General features: G+C 37.1%; 1 protein-coding gene across 1 annotated transcript; it reads left to right on the top strand.

Annotated features, from left to right (window-relative positions):
* Positions 1-1251: 1251 nt before the first annotated feature.
* Positions 1252-11439, top strand: LOC148156494 (uncharacterized). Its single transcript, XM_088009876.1, has 2 exons — positions 1252-1678; positions 7872-11439. Exons 1-2 carry the CDS (start codon positions 1513-1515, stop codon positions 8966-8968), a joined length of 1263 nt encoding a protein of 420 aa, XP_087866002.1. The 5' UTR covers positions 1252-1512; the 3' UTR covers positions 8969-11439.
* Positions 11440-15723: the final 4284 nt, after the last annotated feature.

Raw genomic sequence — 15723 nt, 5'->3', positions numbered from 1 at the left:
TGAGTTAAGTTAAAACTCTAGTTAGAATGTTAAGTTTTAACATTTTAACTCAACAACCTCTAGTTGTGTACAGAGTCTCTGAGAACAGTTCTTAAAGATATAGTCAGTGTTTTCAGCAAAGTTGAGCTGACTGTCCAGGAATGACACAAGAAATTTAAAATTTGCCACAGTTTCAACAGGTTGGACATCAAGAGAAACTGGAATCACTTCTTGTTTATGTCATTTAGTTAGCTCTACTTCCTTAAGAAAATGGAAAGGTATGTTCTTTTGTGAGGGAATTTATCTTTTACTGTTCCAGTAATGCCAGAATTAATAATAAATAATAAAGACTTTGTGGTATTCTGATTTAGTAATGTAATTAGATTAGTTGTGTTACCACCCCACGCCACTAGAGGCAGTAGTAGACCCCGAAAAGATGCTACTAAGGTGCTACTAAGGAGCAGATTTAGAAGTACACCGAAAATTACAGAATTTGTTATAATAAAAAAACTGTGAGCTACGGTTAAGTAAATAAATGATTGAAGTTCTAATACTTGCTGAGAGTGAAACTCCTCCCTAGAGTTGAAGATATATCACAGATTTAAAAAGAAAATAAAAACAGGAGACCGCGGATAATACAGGAAATAGCGCCCCCTTCACTTCCGGAGTGCACTGGTCCCATTTCCAAATAAGGACCTTTCTGTTTGCTGCAGCGAGGTGTACTTGACATGAACCACATATGCAGCGAAAGCATATAAAACATAGACATATGCAACATCTACATAAGCATCATCTACATGGAACATAGACCAGCGACATAGAAACGACATAGATCAGGGGTCCCCAAGCTACGGCCTGCGGGCCGGATCCGGCCTGCCACGTCATTTGGTCCGGCCCCCTGAACAATGCCGGATCTGGCCTGCCTCCTCATACCAGAGAACATTCAGTGTTTTTTTTCATATATTGTATTTTCTGGTTTATATGTGGATTTTTCTTCAACCACCAGGGGGCTCTTGAGCAGATGTGAAACTAACTTTCCCTCAATGGAATATAGACTAGTAAGTCCCAGTCACCGTCTCACTCACGGTTTTTCCATTTGCATTCTGTGGGTAAAAATCTATCTAAAAGCGCGACTGTGTTGTCGTCGTCGCCGCCCCCCCCCCCCCCTCAAAGACAAAACAGCCCCCCCCTCCCCCCTCCCCCGTGGAAAAGTAAGGTTTCTTTCTCCAAAAACTAAGACCAGCCCCCGACCAGAAAAAGGAACATCTATGTGGCCCTCGCAGGAAAAAGTTTGGGGACCCCTGACGTAGATAGACCAACGACATCTACACATATGACTTCTACTTATTTTTGACACAAATGGAACCCCATAATTAACTCCATAAAATGGAACCCCATAGATGTGATGCTCGTATAAACCACAAGGTAGCGGTAATGCAACAATATGAATGCCGACAGTCATAAAACCCCAAAGAAGAAGAGAAGGATGAGGAAGCGAGAAGAAAGGAGATGGCGGATGGTCTGTTTTGTTGAATGTTCGAGTGTTTCTCTAAACACCTTTATCAACGAGCAGTTAATCCTGCTGAAGCAACTTTCAAAGAGTTCAAAGAAATAATCGTAAAGTTGGAGAAAGAGATGGATGATCGGCGCAGACTGCTGGATTTCTCCCGGACTCCCCGGATTATTTTACATCGGATAGGTAGGAAACACCAGCAAATGGATGAAGGTTAAAGGATAAATATCTGAAACTTTCTTTATCAGGGTCATTTTAGTAACTGCTACCTTCTCGTATAACTGATTTTTAACAGGCAAACCCTACTCGAAAAAAAGTACTTTAGTATATTTCAAATATACTTAAATTTGTGTAAGTATATTTTAAGTATACTAAGTATTAAGTGTAATACCTATAAATATATAGGAAGTATACTAAAAGTATGCTTGTACCAATTTTGATATAACTTTAAACACACTTAAATATAATTGTACCAAAATACACTTTTAAGAAATATATTAAATACAAGTATACTTTAAGTGAACTAAATAAGTATTTGCCCAAGTGCAGACTTGCTCAAGTGTGCATTTAAAATATATTTTAAATATGTTTAAAATATCTTTTAAAGATATTTTGTGTATAGTTTAAAGTATATGCTCAAAATTGAATTTTTTAAAATTCACTTAACGCTTAGTTTAAATGATTAATTTCAGTATCTTTTAAATTACACCTCGGTGTATACTTTAGGCTAATAAAGTATGCCTTTTTAGGTGCCTTAATAATTTTTACAATTTTTGTTAAAATGGCAAAGAATAAAAGTAATAATAATCCTAATAGTGGAACTGGATGTAATGTATTTTAACAAAAATAATGTATTCAATGTACATATCAAACATTGACAGTTTAGTGACAGGTTCCACAACAAAATAATATTTGTCCTTAACACTAAATGTAGCAGGTATCTTCAGTTTTACTTTTCTCCGAATATGATCTGTTGTTTTCAGTTTTTTAACTAAAACACGGAAGCTGTCTTTACCGAATCCATTTTCAGATGTTTGATGTTAGATCTGATGGTGAACGCCATTAGCTCCAGTTCACACTCCAAACCAGATGGTGGCGGTATTGGACACTTTCAGTTTTTTTTTAAAAGCGTCATAAAAAGCAAAGAAGAAGAAGAAACCATGAGCCGGAGAAAATAACAGACCCTGTTCAAATTCGCCATTTTTACTCAGAATATTACCTTAAAAATTGAGAGAGTCTTGATAATAGTTAGTGGTTCTGGTAAATTCAAGCTGGTGACGTCCTAGTCCGAGATAGACGAAAACACAACTGAACAACAACCGGATGGAAATGAAATGAGGGTCACGAAAAGAGCCCGGAGGGAGGAAGGCTGCTAACGTGTTGCTAGCTGGTGGTAAGTTTGTTTCAAAATGCAAATTATCTTTGTTTAATTATAAACAGTGCAGTAGAGATATAAACAAACTTTCGTTGGTTTCAGAAATAATTATTTTATTAATTTTATTGTGACTTTTATGATTATTACTATAACAATCATTCAGCTTCATGTTATAACTGCATAAAGGCTCTCTGTTGAGACTTAATAGTTTTCTTCATAAACTTAACCTGGTTTTAATCGAGCTCAGTATGCCAAAGAGACGTTGATATTGTAAGGTTGTTGTTATAACTTGTTCATCAATGGTTTTATCTTCAACATGTTTTTGCAGTCTAAGCAAATGAAGATGAAAGAGGAAGCCAGAGAAATCAGGTGTTAGGAAAACTAAAGACTTTCCTGTCTCAGAAGAAGCTCTGGCTCCACCAGATCAACAACCAGCTCTGAGGATGAACCTCCACATCGTCTCTATGGTGGAAGGATTATTTTCTTTTAAACTGAGCAGCTGGCCACAATTTCAACAACAAAAACTGGTGTGTTACCAACACCAAGTGCTTAATAAATGTAATTTGATTTAAAGATAACTGGACAGAATTTCTCCCCTTGTTTAATCTAACATTTCTCTTTCATACATTTTATTCATTGTTGGCTTTCAGGGCCCTGTGATGGACTGGTGACCTGTCCAGGGTGAGCCCTTCCTCTCATCTGATGACTGCTGGAGATGGGCACCACCAGCCCCCCTCACCACCCTGCAAGGATCAGTGTGTTCAGATCATGGATGGAAAGGTTTTAAGGTAGTTTGTCTCCTTTAGTCCACACTTAAAACAGCTTCATACTTATTGCCAACATCAACTGATTCTATGACATTGGTGACAATTTTTTTCTACTTCTAACATAAACAGGCAAAGACACCCAGAAATGTTTTTCCACACAAGGCATTCGGTCCCAATCATAATCAGTTCTGATGATGTCACATCCTAAAATTGTAAGTCTTACTTTTTTATTTGCTGTTTTTCTATACTCTTTAAAATACAAATGCTTTCTTTGTTTAATTGCTCTATTGATCTTTTTTGCAGGTTTCTGTGAAGTGCAGTGAACAGGAATGTTCTGTCGTTGATTACTTACTCATCGCCAAAGAAACTTATGGAGCCACCATTTTCCTAGAACCATACACATAGACTTTACAATATACAGAAGCAAAATCAGTAATTCCGGACTCGGAATTAATTTCAATGTCCACGATCGTCAACAAAATTTTATATATATATTTTATTAGTAGCTTTAGCAGGGTTAAGTGACAGCAGCTTGCTTCAAAAGGTTTCCATTATCTCCCTTTTTAACCCAAGATTGTTTACAGTTTTATTCAACAAACTCATTTCACAGGTATAAAAGCTCATTTGAACTTCAATATAATCAAGTTTATAGTATAATCATGCACACTTAACTATATGTCAAACAAAATGAGAATACATGAAATGCATGTCAGATAAAACCAGATTATATATTGAACTACTTTTACTTCCAAGAATCAAAACACATCTTATAATGATAATACATGAAATGCATCATTCTTCCAATGAAGAAAAATCAAAATACAAGACCACTCATTTCTCTCAGGCTCTTATCTGTTTTCTGCATGCGCCTGGAATGATCTCATCAAGATCGCCACTTTTCACAACAGCATTTAACAAGAGCATTAAACCATCAAATAAAGTGTTACCAAAAGGGTAATATATTGAAAGCACAATGTAATTAGTTTCACCTGTAAAGTGTGTAATAATTGATCCTTCTGTGATCTGGTAGCCTGATATGTTCGCAGTACTGGTGTGTGTATGAAGCATGTAATGTACAAAGTGGCAAAGCAGAATAATAAAGACAATAAGTAACTAAAAAGTGTACTTCGTTAGCAATTACAATAAACAATCAGTGTAATTGTAGCATTGTTGGAATGGCCCTTAGCGGCTGGAGGAAGTAGGAGACTTGAGGCAGAGAAACGGATCAACATTTAACAGACAAACAACACTGCTTACAATGGCCCAGGGTCTCGGCAGCAACAACAGCCAATGTGGCTAAAATGCAGCCTTTTGTAGTCCCTGGCTGTTCCAATTGACAAATCCGCCAAGAAACGGGGTAAAACAAAATGCTCTAAAAACACATCTCTATCGATAAAAATATAAATCCAACATTAAATTTATAAAGTGCATAGCTCTATTGCTCCCCCTCTTCCATCTGCTTTGGTCTCTTCTGGAACATTTAAAAGGTGCTCAGGCCCCCGGGGAATCTTTTAGCCTGAACACCCTGCAGAGGAAGAGACATTAAACCACACCCACACAAAGTCTTCAAACATTTCAAACAATCACAATACTTATATTATCCCTTTGTTTGTTGTATTTTAACAGGACACCATCAGTTCCAGCTGAGATACCACTGCATAAAAACACAATAAAATACTTCAATCTGTTTGTACCCGTTTCTTTTATCATTCAACACACATTTTAAGTGTTTTACAGCCAATTTCACCTACTGTATTTTCTGGACTATAAGCTGCTACGTTTTTCCTACACTTTGAACATGCGACTTTGCTGTGGATTTCCCTTCAACCACCAGGGGGCTATTTAGCAGGAAGTGAATCATTGAAAGTCAGAATTGGAAATCAAAGAAGAACGCGCTAATTTTCATTTAGAACAAGCACATGCTGGCAGCAGGCACGATGGAGAAATTTCTTCAAACTCATATGATGCAGCTTCTAAGTTGAGGAGTGTTGATCTGGCAGAACAGGAGGGAAATAGAGCCGCTGCACGCGCTCATACGGTAAAATTATGAAAATATGGTAACTGGTCTTAAAAGATTTTTTGAAAACGAATTGTCTGCAAATAATGCCATCTTCGATTGTCTTTGCTGCAGTAGTGACCAGTAGCGTAATCATGTAATTTTATTACCACTAGATGGCAGTAGGTACAGAGCATTTTATGTTAAAATAAGAGAATTAGTGATGCATGAATGTTACCACATTCATGCATCACACACAACAGTGTTGTGGCACTGTTCAGGTGTATTTTTGAAGTGGACATGTCAAGTGCAATTTGAAATAAGTAATGTAAAAGATGTTAAAAAATAAATGTTTATTTGATTCCTATTCAAGACACTTAGATAAGAGTGACTATATATATACAATATAGCCGGCTACAGAGTATCTTTGTTTACATTTTTGGTTGGTGGTGTGCCTCGTGATTTTTTCAATTAAAACAGTGTACCTTGGCTCAAAAAAGGTTGAAAAATACTGATGTAATCACAATACTAATACTGTGTTTTCTGCACTATAAGGCGCACCATATTATAAGGCGCATAGAATAGACGCTACAGTAGAGGCTGGAGTTACGTTATGCATCCACTAGATGGAGCTGCACTAAACGGAATGTCAACAAAACAGTCCGACTCCGGTCGGCCAGGAGAGCCTTCCTCGACTGGGCCGGGGCGTGGCCGGACGATGGTCACCCTTTTCCGTTCGCACACAGCATGTTGGTGTAGAACGTGGTGCTAAATGACCTGCAGACCTGATTCTAGACGGTCGGTAGGTAGATGGGTCAAACTTTATTAACAAACCAGCGTTCTGACAACTATCCCAGCATGCACCGCGCGCTTCTTCTACGGGCGAAAATGAAGTCGGTGGCTGCTTACTGTAGTTGCTAGACCTGTTGTGGCTTAATATTGGTCCATATATAAGGCCTTATATCAGTCATTCAAAATACTTTAAAATTATTTCCTTGTAAATGTAACTATGATAGCTGTATCAATAAGGTTAACAGCAAAGATGGTGAAAATTTGTTTAGTATTTAGCGAGTTATGATTGATAAATACGTCATTGAGCCTGTCAAACATAAAAGGCTGAGTGGAGCGGTCGACCTATCCAAGATGGCCGCCCTAAATCTCATCAGCGACAACAGGCAAGAGCGGTCCATGAGACGTCTGTTCTTTATCTATGGGGAAAAGGGGCATAGATGCATTCATGGGACCAATAAGGGTGGGAATTTACAGCTACTTCATGGAAATACCGTTTTCAACAAATACACCCAGTTACATTGATAAAAGATGTTCAATGTCCAAAAAACTTGAAAATTGCTGTTAGTTTATTTTTTTAGTTTAACAAGCAAATAAAGGTCAAACTTTTTATTATTGAGTAATCCAGGAGGATTTTATGAAGCACGTAAAACGGAGAACTCACCTGAACCCGAGCAGTTAAAGTTTTTATTTTTTAGTAATAAATCGTTGTCCACAGTGACATAGTTGATCCAGCCATTGTTTCATACAACGAGATTAATCAGAATTTATGTATCAGAATGAGAAACATCTTTTACTTGTTTATTCATTGTAAGGCTTCATGTTGTTTTGCCCATTTTACATATATTGTCCCCTTGATGTCCCAGTAGAGCATGTGAAGCACCGCGGTGCATCGGCTCAGGAGTCCAATGATTGGATGCAGTTCCTCAGGGCTTCATGAAGCTTCATCTCACCATCACTAGTTTTCATTGTTTCCTCTCCTGCTCTGGTCAAAACCCACAGGCCCAACCCAGTGCATGCTGGTCCTGTACCAGTACCTATACTGACAGAAAATGGACCCACAGTTCTTCCTGTCTAACGTAGAAAAGTAAATATCGAAGGAACAAAACCTAGACAACTATTAACCTACAAATAAACTCTGTAAATAAACCCCAAAGTTAAGTGGACTAAAATGAAATTGTAAAACAAAAGTAATGAAAGTTAAGTAATATCTTGAAATAATAAAATGTATAACAATGGTGACTATAATAATTTTATAATAAAAATAGTTTTTTTTAACGTTCGTTTATTTGAGAATTCTCCAATTATCAACTGGATTTGTTGCCTGATCTGTCTCTCTTGAATTTTTATGTGGGTTTTTTCTTTTTTCATTTCTGTCTTAAATGATGACAATTTTTCCCATTTACTTTAATAAAGTTAACAATTGCTTTTTTCCTATATTTTCTTGTCCAGATTCCCTGCGGTGTAACATTTATAAAAAGGAGAAGAGATCCACTCTGGACCAGGAGGAGTTAGAACCTCTGCAGGTGAAACAAGAACAGGAAGAACCAGAAGATCATCAGACAAAAGAAGAGCAGGAGGATCTAGAACATCAGCAGATAAAAGTGGAAGAGAAAGAAGTTTACTGCAGTCAGGATGAAGAACAGATTGAGTTAAAACAGGAGACTGATACCTGCATGGTGGATCCTGTTGATGAACAAACATCCCACACTGAATCAGAACCAAACAGGAACCAAGTCATCTTCCAGGAAGCTGCTGAAACTAAGAACCAAAATCAGGAAAGAAGACCTTTCTCATGTGTCATCTGTGGAAAAAGTTTTAGTCTAAAACATCATTTAACTCAGCACACGGTAATTCACACAGGTGAAAAGCCATATTCATGTGTGACTTGTGGAAAACGTTTTAGTGTAAAACGGAGTTTAACTCTTCACATGATGATTCACACTGGTGAAAAGCCATTTTCATGTGTGACTTGTGGAAAATGTTTTAGTTTAAAACGGAGTTTAACTCTTCACATGATGATTCACACTGGTGAAAATCCGTTTTCATGTGTGACCTGTGGAAAAAGTTTTAGTCAAAAACCGAATTTAACTCGGCACATGAGGATTCACACTGGTGAAAAGCCATTTTTATGTGTGACCTGTGGAAAAAGTTTCAATCTAAAACAGCTTTTAACTAAGCATATGATTATTCACACTGGTGAAAAGCTGTTTGAATGTGTGACCTGTGGAAAAAGTTTTTCTGAAAAACATAATTTAACTCGGCATATGATGACTCATACTGGTGAAAAGCCGTGTTCATGTGTGACCTGTGGGAAAAGTTTTAGTCTAAAACCGAACTTAACTCGGCACATGAGGATTCACACTGGTGAAAAGCCATATTTATGTGTGACCTGTGGAAAAAGTTTCAATCTAAAACAGCTTTTAACTAAGCATATGATTATTCATACTGGTGAAAAGCCGTTTTCATGTGCGACCTGTGGAAAAAGTTTTCGTCACAAAGTTAGTTTAACTCAGCACATGTTGATTCACACAGGTGAAGAGTCGTAGAATTGTTTTCCATATGTTCTACATTTAGTTTCACAATAAAATTGAATTGGTTAAAAATAGAATATGGCTGAAATGATTCCTCGAGTGATTCAAGTACCTCGATTATTTAAATTCCTTGAGGAAAATTTACCTTCCTCGAAGCTTCACAAAGTTATATTTTATTATTTAATGCTCCATGTTCCAGGCAGCTTACTTGCGTTGCACAGAGCTCTCACTTCCGCCTGAGTTGTTGACGAAAGCTAAGTGTTAGCAGCATAACGTCCAGTTTTCAAGTTTGGCTTGAGGATTTTATTGGTAGATGATAATGTTTGGGTCTTTGTCGTTTATCGGGGGACCAATAAACATCCTTTAAATGACTGGCGCGATGCCTGGTAGTCTTTCCTCATCCTGGAGCTGCTGCCTGGTGGCGGTTCAGAGCGAACAGTGGGGAAGAGTAAGCGCTGCAGGAGTATTTATACAGGCGGGGGGATAGACTGAACACTGCGGGCGGCTGCGCGTTAGATAACGTAAGTTTAGCTTTACGGATGAACCGGAACATTGATTTCATATCATCCCAGCTTCAGCAAATGTTGGCGGAGCTCATCGTGGCGGCACATAGCTGGTAGACGAGTTTCTGTTTGTGATGAATGAAGGTGTTAAATCCCGTCGCTTTTTATTTTTTCTTCAGGTTAACTTGTAACATGAGCTATTATTGTTAAGAGTTAATTTTCTAAACTCCAGAAAAGTTATTGTTGGGGAAGCTAAACTGACAAATTGGACTGATGTTGATATGTGGTAGTCATACTGCTGTTATATTAGATTTACCAATGTTGTACTATATCTTTTTTATATCTGATTACTCGGGAGACGGATGTCTGGGCCTCTGCTGACCCCGCAACCTGACTGCAGACAAGGGGAAGATGATTGATTGATTTTTCTTCAATAGCTTATGGGTCATAAGACCCATAAGTTAATTGGGTCTTATTAACTCAAAATCAATGTGAAATTATTCTACTAGACAGGATAGGTGGTGCAAACTCATTTTTATTCCATTTAGCCCTTTTTATTCCTTTTCAGTTGGTCACATGAAATTTAAGATATTAAACACCAATCATATTTTTTAATTTGTAAATTTAAATGATGTAAAAAATGGATAAAGATCTAAAATGGGGAAAAATGAGGGTGCCTCATCTCTAATGATTAGTACAACGATTTCAAAGTGGTTTTGAATCAATAGAACACATGTCTTGAAAGCTATTGCAAAAACATACTCAATTTTGACAAATGAAATTGCTAAAACATAAAAAAAATGTTAAAATAGGAAACAAATGACTGTGCCTCATCTATACAGGATAAAAGAACAATTTCAAACTTGTTCTGGGTCAATAGGTCACAATACCTGGAAGCTATTGAATTAAAATACTAAATATTGACAAAACAAATTGCTAAAAAAATTAAAAAAAGTTAAAATGGAAAACAAATGTCTGTGCCTCATCCATAGGGACTATTATAATTAGTTCAAAGTGATTTTGAGTCAATAGGTCACATGACCTGGAAGCTATTGAAGAAAAATACTCAATTTTGGCAAAAAAAAATTCTTTAAAAATTGAAAATTATTTAAAATGGAAAACAAATGACTGTGCCTCATCTATACAGACTAGTAGAACAATTTCAAAGTGATTTTGAATCAATAGGTCACATGACCTGGAAGCTATTGAATAAAAACCCTCAATTTTGATGAAAAAAATTCCTAAAAAATGGAAAATGGCTAAAAATGGAAATCAAATGTCTGTGCCTCATCTATAGGGACTAGTAGAATTATTTCAAAGTGATTTTGAGTCATTAGGTCACATGACCTGGAAGCTATTGAAGATAAACCCTCAATTTTGATGAAAAAAATTAATTAAAAATGGAAAATGATTTAAAATGGAAAAGAAATGTCTGTGCCTCAATTAAAGGGACTATTATAATTATTTCAAAGTGATTTTGAGTCAATAGGTCACATGACCTGGAAGCTATTGAAGAAAAATCCTCAATTTTGATGAAAAAAATTCCTAAAAAATGGAAAATGATTTAAAATGGAAATCAAATGTCTGTGCCTCATCTATAGGGACTATTATAATTATTTCAAAGTGATTTTGAGTCATTAGGTCACATGACCTGGAAGCTATTGAATAAAAACCCTCAATTTTGATGAAAAAAATTCCTAAAAAATGGAAAATGATTTAAAATGGAAATCAAATGTCTGTGCCTCATCTATAGGGACTATTATAATTATTTCAAAGTGATTTTGAGTCAATAGGTCACATGACCTGGAAGCTATTGAAGAAAAACCCTCAATTTTGATGAAAAAAATTAATTAAAAATGGAAAATGATTTAAAATGGAAAAGAAATGTCTGTGCCTCAATTAAAGGGACTATTATAATTATTTCAAAGTGATTTTGAGTCAATAGGTCACATGACCTGGAAGCTATTGAAGAAAAATCCTCAATTTTGATGAAAAAAATTCCTAAAAAATGGAAAATGATTTAAAATGGAAATCAAATGTCTGTGCCTCATCTATAGGGACTATTATAATTATTTCAAAGTGATTTTGAGTCATTAGGTCACATGACCTGGAAGCTATTGAATAAAAACCCTCAATTTTGATGAAAAAAATTCCTAAAAAATGGAAAATGGCTAAAAATGGAAATCAAATGTCTGTGCCTCATCTATAGGGACTAGTAGAATTATTTCAAAGTGATTTTGAGTCAATAGGTCAAATGACCTGGAAGCTATTGAAGAAAAACCCTCAATTTTGATGAAAAAAATTAATTAAAAATGGAAAATTATTTAAAATGGAAAACAAATGACTGTGCCTCATATAAAGAGACTAGTATAATTATTTCAAAGTGATTTTGAGTCATTAGGTCAAATGACCTGGAAGCTATTGAAGAAAACATTATATTTCTTTGACAGGAATGTTAGGTTCAGTAATTTGTTGATAGTCCCTAAGTGAACCTTCGGGCGCTGCGGCCGGGAGCGATAGAGAACCGCTGGCCGAGAGTAGCGTTCCGAAATCGGATCAACCTTGAGGTAAACGCCGCTCACTCCGCGGAGCTCGAATATCGAATATCCAACTTGAAACTAACTTCACTGCGGTTGGATTTCTCCCGGACTCCCCGGATTATCTTCCACCGGATAGGTAGGAAACGCCAGCGATAGGATGAAGGTTAAGGTCTAATGTATGAAGCTTTCTGTATGAGGGCCGTATCTGATGGGGAAACGCGGATCGACGTAACACCTTTTATGGCTAAAGGGCGATTCCACCTAATTTTTCACTTATCAATATCATGTTGGCTTACACTAGCGTGTTTGTTAACACGACTTAACCCATTAAATAAGGGAGGTGTAGTTTTTAGGTAATAAATTAGCTAAAAATCTAATGTTAGAATTTAAGCTAACATTACCATGTTGCGGTATATTAGCATTTAGCATGTTGGATAACATTAACTCAGTCCATTCAGTAAATTAAGCTTAGCTTTTTTGTCCTACTTAAACAAAAGCTAATGTTAGCTAAAATGCTACATCATGTTGGCTAACAGTAAATGAATCCAAGGTAACAATTTGTAACTATGTTCTAGTCCTCGTTGCATACGGGTCTCGCCTCGGTCAGACTACCTGAGGGCAGCCGTCGCTACTTTCCAGTAGTTTGTGTGCTAATGGGGAAATGACTAAAGTACAGGCAATTTTATATACAGAAAACTAGGCAATACCTTCAGCAGCCCATTTCTTTGTTTACGAAGAAATACTTAGTGGAAACCTTTCAGTTTTGATCCATTTAACTGTTGGATCTTATTTAGTAAATTACATGTTTAATCAACAACATAGAGTCATGACGTAGATCGTCATACAGTTTATTAACAGTAGTATGGCATCCTGACTTAGCGGTTAAGTGAGTTTTACACGGGTGTGTGTTGTAGTTGACTCCAGCTGCAGCCAGACCCTGCTTTAAATACACTTTGAAACCATGACAACACATGTATATCTATATAGTTATCATTGAAAACAATTTAATGACTTATTTTAGTCATAACTTGCTGCGTATGGTGAACTGACAACTCCTCTGACAGTCGGACTTCTTAATGCGCATGCGCAGGCGTGGTACTGCATGTTTGCTATTCTGACAGCAAATAGAACACCGGCTCTCCATGAGTGACACTCCAGTCCTATCTAATAAGTAAAGAGCCGTGGAGAAGAATCGACTGTTTCTGAATGTCACATCACTAAATTGCAGACTTTTGGACATAGCGTTGTCCCATATATGCGACAAGTCAGTCAACACCCCCGCACAATAATTCAGCACAGTGAGTGACAACATTTTTCATCACAATGCTTATGTGTCTCTGTACAGCTAGCTTTGCTAACATCACGTTAACGGAGCTTACCTTCTTTGAGCTACTTTTCTAAGTGATGAAAAAAGTTAGACGTTGTCCCCACCGTCTGTGAAAGTGAAGCGTTGCTGAGTTAGCTGTGGCCATTGGATTTCTTACTATTTATGCAGCGCTATTATATTACTGACGGTTAGACAAACATTTTCTGCCGCTGAGAGAAAACCACTGCGCATGTCCTGGAGCGCCGCGCGCTAGTGAAAGGTGGGGAGGGGAGGGGGAGAAACACGTAGTTGCTTGGATTTTAATCGGTGCATTTTGCATCCACTGAAAACAAAGATGTTAACAAATAAAGTGGACAGTATGCTCATGCTGTACGTTGAGTGATATTTTCACAGTTGCGGTCTCGACTGGTCTTGAAATAAAATGCCGAGTCCTCAGAGACCGAGACAAGACCAAGACCAAATGCGGTCGAGTCCGAGACGAGACCGAGACCATCAAAAAATGGTCTTAAGACCGGTATCGAGACCAAGACCAACTTCGAGTACCACAACGCTGCTTAGAGGAATTGAGAAAAACTGCTTGCACTTTTGGAATCTATTTCTAGAGATATGTTAATTTTGGAGTATTATGGAAAAAAAAAAATCTAGAACTCTGTTGCAATCTGATATTTTGTATGGCAACTTGTTTGTTCATAAAGAAAGAGACCTACGATCATGCCCATGTGGCAGGGAAGGAAGTGGAGGCTGCGCCTGCTGGCGGGTAATTGCAAGCGAGCCAATAGCACTAGAGGGCGCTCAGTATAACAGCTGATGTAAGCTGCAGACTGACACTTGGAGAGAAAGGAGGCTGCTGTAAACAGACGCTGGGGTAGAGTTTGTGGCCGGATGGTGACAGGATCACTGGAGAGCGCAAAGACAGCAAAGTTTGGAACTGAACTTTAGATGATAAATGCGACTTAAATCAGAACATGGCAACGATGGATTTAGAAAGAAGTGACTGGAATAGTGTCGATTGTAATGGCGAGGAAGGGAAGGATGGCCAAAATGAAGAAAGAGTGGGAAAAGTTAGGAAAGGGTGGTAAGAAGCAGCGAGCCGCTGAAAGAGGAAAAAGGAAAATGAGGAAAGTACAGAAGAAATAAAAATCCAACTTTGAATATTATAGTAAGATTTGATGAAGGAGGGGTTAAGAAGACTGAACCACTTAAGTTAAGTGCATGTTGGATAAATTAAACATGCTAAAATACTGAGAGACGGAAATCTTCTGATTGGATGTAATTCGGATGTTCAGGTGGAAAAGGCTAAGAAACTTGAGTGGGTGTGTAAAGTCAAAGTGAGGACAGTTGTTAGAGTTAGTGAAAAAATAAATAATGAAAATAAAGGAATTGTTACAGGAATGCCTTTAAGTTTAAATATGAAATATTTAATTGGTAATTTAAAAGAAAGTCATAGGGATGTAAAAGGAGCACAAAGACTGACAAGGGGTCCAGAGAAAGCTGAAACAGAAACTGTTGGTGGAGTTTGAAACAAAAGAAGTGCCAAAGGAAGTTTTCTTTGGTTTGATAAGATTTAGTGTCAGGAAATTTGTGCCTAAACTAGTGAGATGTTTCAGCTGTCAGGAATTTAGCCATATTCCAAAATTGTGTAAAGAAAAAAGGAGACGTGCCCGATGTTCTGGAGACCATGAATATGGAAAACGTGGAGTTGGAGTTAAACCAAAGTGCTGTAGTTGTGGAGGAGACCATAGTGTAGAGCATCGTGTTGCTTTTTGGGGATGTGAAGTGATGAAATGGCAAACAATTATACAGAAAACAAAAGTTATGCAGAAAGTAACATATGCAGAAGCATGTGAAGTGGTTGAAAATGAAAAATAAAATGGAAAATCTTTGACAGGAGAAAAACAAGTAATCCCAAACGTTATGGAAATGGTTGAAAAGAAAATAGAAGAGGAAAAAAAAGAAAATGGTGACTTTTATTGCAGGAGCAATAAATGCAACTTCAGATGTGAAATCAACAACGGAAAGGATTCAGATTATTGTTAGGGCAGAAGGCCATAGCTTAGATTGGAAGAATATTCGGTGGGAAGAAATAAGGGTCAAGCAATTCAAGAAGGATAATTTTAATCTTACAATGGAATGCAAGGAGTCTTTTGTCAAATGGTCAAGATTTTAAACAGTTTATGAGCAGGAAGTAAAACCTGATATAATTTGTATACAGGAAACTTGGCTGAAGCCTTTTATGGATATATTGCAGTAAGATATGATAGAGAAGAAGGAAATGGGGTTGGTGTCTTTCTCTGATTAAGGAAGGTATTTCACATGAAATAATTGAAAGGAAAGGAGATTTGGAGTATGTAGCAATTGAAATATGGGTAGAAGAGAAGGTAATATTGATTAGAATTTTTT

This window comes from Poecilia mexicana, unplaced genomic scaffold (genome assembly GCF_051168715.1).
Source record: "Poecilia mexicana isolate PSO_F unplaced genomic scaffold, ASM5116871v1 scaffold_11, whole genome shotgun sequence".
NCBI classification, from domain to species: domain Eukaryota; kingdom Metazoa; phylum Chordata; class Actinopteri; order Cyprinodontiformes; family Poeciliidae; genus Poecilia; species Poecilia mexicana.
This window is presented reverse-complemented; position numbering and strand designations above follow the sequence as displayed.